Here is a 3,842-nt window from a genome sequence, read left to right on the forward strand (position 1 = left end):
GGGATGCATAAACCATCGATCGTAGACAACCACACGGTATGGGACAATCAACACCTACACATTCATAAATCATCACACACAGAAGGAGACAAACAATCGGTAGGTGGCGGGAACGAATACGGGCGGGGGCTCATTTAACCTCCCCTTCAATTGTCAGTGACGGACCGAAAAAACCACCGCTGCAGACACGCGAAACCACAGCCACGGGCTGAGCAAATCCGGCAGTCAGCGGCGGAAAAATGCGCCATCACTGGCAGACCGGTCCTGCCACCACAGGCCGAGTACGATCGGATGATTTTTCATACAATTGGATGAATATACTGCCTCAGACCCCGAAAAACCACCTATCGTGTTAACAGTGCAACTCTTACACTGGACTAGAAAACAGATAATAATGTAATACTTAAGACCATGTGTAACATAATGCTCCGCAGATAGCGCGGCTGTACTTTATCCTGGCATCTTCAAAAAAACAAAAAAAAAAACAATTAGTATCGATCTTGCGAAAGCAGACGATACAAAATCATAAAATTAGAAATGTTCAGTCTGATCAGACTTCTCGAGAAGTGGGAAGCGTGACCAGGCACCGGGCTTGTGTCTTTCCCCGATGAGAGGTCGGCGGCTTTCTGCAGTTTGGACATACAAATATTTGCGGCGTTTTGAAATGCAACATGCCAGCGTGTCGACAGTACACTTGCTTGCACGTATTCGGGGAGGTAAAAGTATAGGTGATTTTCGCAGAGCTCTATGTCGCAGAGTTGTTTTTGCGATCGGTGATGTGCCCTAGAGCGGGGAATACCTATGGGGCTTAAGTCCCTTCGGGTGCGTCGCATCTCGTGCATCGCTATCAGTCACTATCAGTCGCCTGATATCATCAAACGCGTCAGCGCGCTCAGTCAGTCGGACACAGCGCGACTCGGCCGCCCGCGGGACCAGCAAGCAGTTCCACCGCCACCATGGAGTGCCACATCTGCCTCGAGGAGTTCAACCAGGTGGAGCGCGTGCCCAAGATAGCGTCGTGCGGGCACACCGTGTGCCTGCGGTGCCTGGAGCAGAGCGACAGGAGGGAGTGCCCGACGTGCCGCAGGGTGAGTCACCTCACGATGTACAATTATAACCGAAACGTCTTCTGTGTGGATCGCTTCGTATCCAAAATTATTTCACGCAGATGATACCTTAAACATGACTAAACATAAAGAATATATGAGTGACTTTAAGGATGTCAGCTAGCATTTACTCGCGGTGAGGACAGAAAACCAAGCACAGACCAGAAAACCATTTTTTTGGCGCTAGGGGAATCAGTGAGTGACTGGCTGAGTGTCTCGCTTCAGGCCCCTACCCGTCCCCTTGTCCCTGCCACCGACGCCGGCCGCTCTGCCCGCGCCTTAGCCCTTCCTTATCTCCTCCTCAACGCCACTTGTACGCCGAATCACAAAATTGCAAGTAACAAGCAACCATAAACAAATGACAGCTAAATATGAGAGATAATTGGAAAACAGACTTATATTCCTAAGTTTGTATCATCTGAGATAGATTCTTGATTTAGATTTTTTATTTCCAGGTCTTCGAAGTCTCGCCGGATGAACTACCTAGTAACTTCCAACTCCTAGAGGTGATGGAGCGTTCAGACAGGTAAGCACCGTACCGTCTCTCCGCGGCTGAAGTGAGTCACCACCACGATGTAGTGAGGAAAAATGTAGGGGGGCTCACTACATCGTGGTCACCACTCTGCTCTTCGACAGGCCCCCCCGCGGCTGGTGCTCGGACTGCCTCGCCTCCGCCGCGCCTCGCTGCTGGGAGGACCACGACGTTCTGCCCGAGAGGAGGGTCTTGCGGCGCCTGCTGCAGGGCGCGCTGCAGCAGGCGCCTGGGCAGCTGAAAGACCTGCAAGACCAATGCCAGGGGGAGCAGGTCGTTCAGGCCCTCACCCTGCTGACTGCAGAGTCCTGCAGCTTGACCCTCAAGGCCGGCAGCCACGAGCTGACGGGCAACGTGGGGAACACGGAGGACCCCCTCACCCAGGTCATGTGGCTGCTGGTGGCCGCAAAGGCCGGCCTCACCAAGGTATGCATCTAGCCAAGTAGTACCTGGAATATCCAAGTACTGTAGGTACAATTTCCAGTACATGTTTGCGTAACGAAGAATAAGTCCTTTGTACTCGGGCTCCCTTGCTTATTCATTGTTATATGAGGATACGGACGAATTTAAATCAATAAGACCACACTAGAAAAAATTGTATTGCAAACATAATATTTCATATGCCAACCATTTTAAAGATCTGTCAAGACTTCCCATTTCACGTTTAACTGAGGAGAGTTCTGAGGAGGAGGGAGGGCGGCCCAAGCCCTGGGAAGTTGACTCTGGCATTATACCGGGTGGCTCATTATTATTGGCTTATTTGCTGCAGATTGTACATAGAAATAGCACCTAGCATCATCATTGCTGCACCGCACGCACGAGTTCACACGTGTCCACGGCAGGCGCGGTATAGGGGAGGGGGGGGGGGGCGATCGCTGTGGCGATCGTCTCTAGTGAGCCGCCTGAAAGGTAGGCAATTTGTCCTACAAACCCCTGCATGTAGGCAACCCACAGTACATCGCCCCCCCTGTCGCCCCCCTCTTATACCGCGCCTTATGAGCTCATCGAGTAGGCAACCCGCCCGCTCGTGCGTGTGGTAGTATGGTACAGCGTGACTACAGAGGTGAGCGGGGTTAATCAGGTACCCGCGGAACAATAAAATCAACAGCGAGGAATCTGGCAAGCCAAGCTGATGCACCCTCTTAGAGAATCTGGGGCCCGCCCCTCGCCCAGAGGACCTCTTTTTAAACTAATTCTTTGTATGTAATTCCGTCGCCCCCGGGTGGATGAAGTATATACAGCCCTCCGCTACTGTTTTCTATACCCCTTTTCATTAACCTAAAGGATGATGTACCTCTTACAGAGCTTTACTTTCTGCTGTTACAGAGCCGGGTTGAAGCGCCGGGTCCCCCGCCTGCCGCCGCGAGCCCTCCGCCCGCAGCCCCGGGCCCAGCACCTCCAGAGGCGCGGCCGGTGCGGGAGATGAATGTGCTTGCTGTCAGCCAGACCAAACCCAATGAGCGGCAGCAGGAGAAGGCGGCCCTCCTCGCAGCAGCGCCGGGGGTGAGTGTGCGGCCGGACCGGACCAAGGCGACCAGCCTGCGGGCGGCACGGGCCGAGGAGCGGCGGAGCTCAGCGGCAGCCAGCCCGCCGACAGCCCCTGAGAGTGACTCTGCTCTGCCGCAGGTGAGCCGGCTGGTCGGTGTGTACTGCCACAGGGACCCCGCCTGGAGCCTCCAGCTGCTGCAGCGCGCCGCGCCCACGCTGGAGCGGCTGAGTGTGCTCTACCCCCGCGAGGCCCACCTGCGCGCGGTGCACGCCATGCCGCGGCTGAGGAGGCTGAGCGTGCGTGGTGATGCCGCCCTGGACGCCCAGCCCCCCGAGCTGCCCGCGCTGCCGCCGGGACACGCCGGCCTGCAGTGGCTCGGGGTGTGTCTCCTCCCCCGCGCCACGACACTGTCCCTGCTGCGGGCGCACGGCGGCACGCTGGGGGAGCTGGAGCTGGTGGTGGGCACGGCGGGGAGTTATGGGTGGCCATACAGCTGCGGCGACCTGCACTCGCTGCTGCAGCAGAGCGGGCTGCGGGCGCTCAGGAGGCTCGTGCTGCGGAGGTGGGCCTACGCCTACAGCCACGAGCCAGCCGCCTGCAGGGAGCAGCGCGCCGAGGTGCGGCGGGTGCTGCCCGGGGCTGAGGTGCTGTGCGACAAGTGTGACCGTCATGCGGGGACGGAAGAGGCCTAGGGGGGCGCGGCGAAGGCGGCCGG

The 3,842-nt window shown here is 56.8% G+C and overlaps 2 protein-coding genes across 3 annotated transcripts in view; one reads left to right on the plus strand and one right to left on the minus strand.

The window, feature by feature from the left end:
* Positions 1-3,842, minus strand: part of LOC113214172 (SH2 domain-containing protein 3C) — a 113,796-nt gene that overhangs the window by 85,380 nt on the left and 24,574 nt on the right. The gene's annotated exons all lie outside the window — the stretch shown is intronic.
* LOC113214267 (uncharacterized) lies at positions 879-3,832 on the plus strand. Its single transcript, XM_026433575.2, has 5 exons — positions 879-1,088; positions 1,562-1,632; positions 1,743-2,064; positions 2,965-3,141; positions 3,265-3,832. The coding sequence occupies exons 1-5, from the start codon at positions 957-959 to the stop codon at positions 3,817-3,819; spliced, it is 1,257 nt and encodes a 418-aa protein (XP_026289360.1). The 5' UTR covers positions 879-956; the 3' UTR covers positions 3,820-3,832.

This window comes from Frankliniella occidentalis, unplaced genomic scaffold (assembly GCF_000697945.3).
Source record: "Frankliniella occidentalis isolate FOCC.00 unplaced genomic scaffold, Focc_3.1 Scaffold5, whole genome shotgun sequence".
Lineage (NCBI taxonomy): Eukaryota > Metazoa > Arthropoda > Insecta > Thysanoptera > Thripidae > Frankliniella > Frankliniella occidentalis.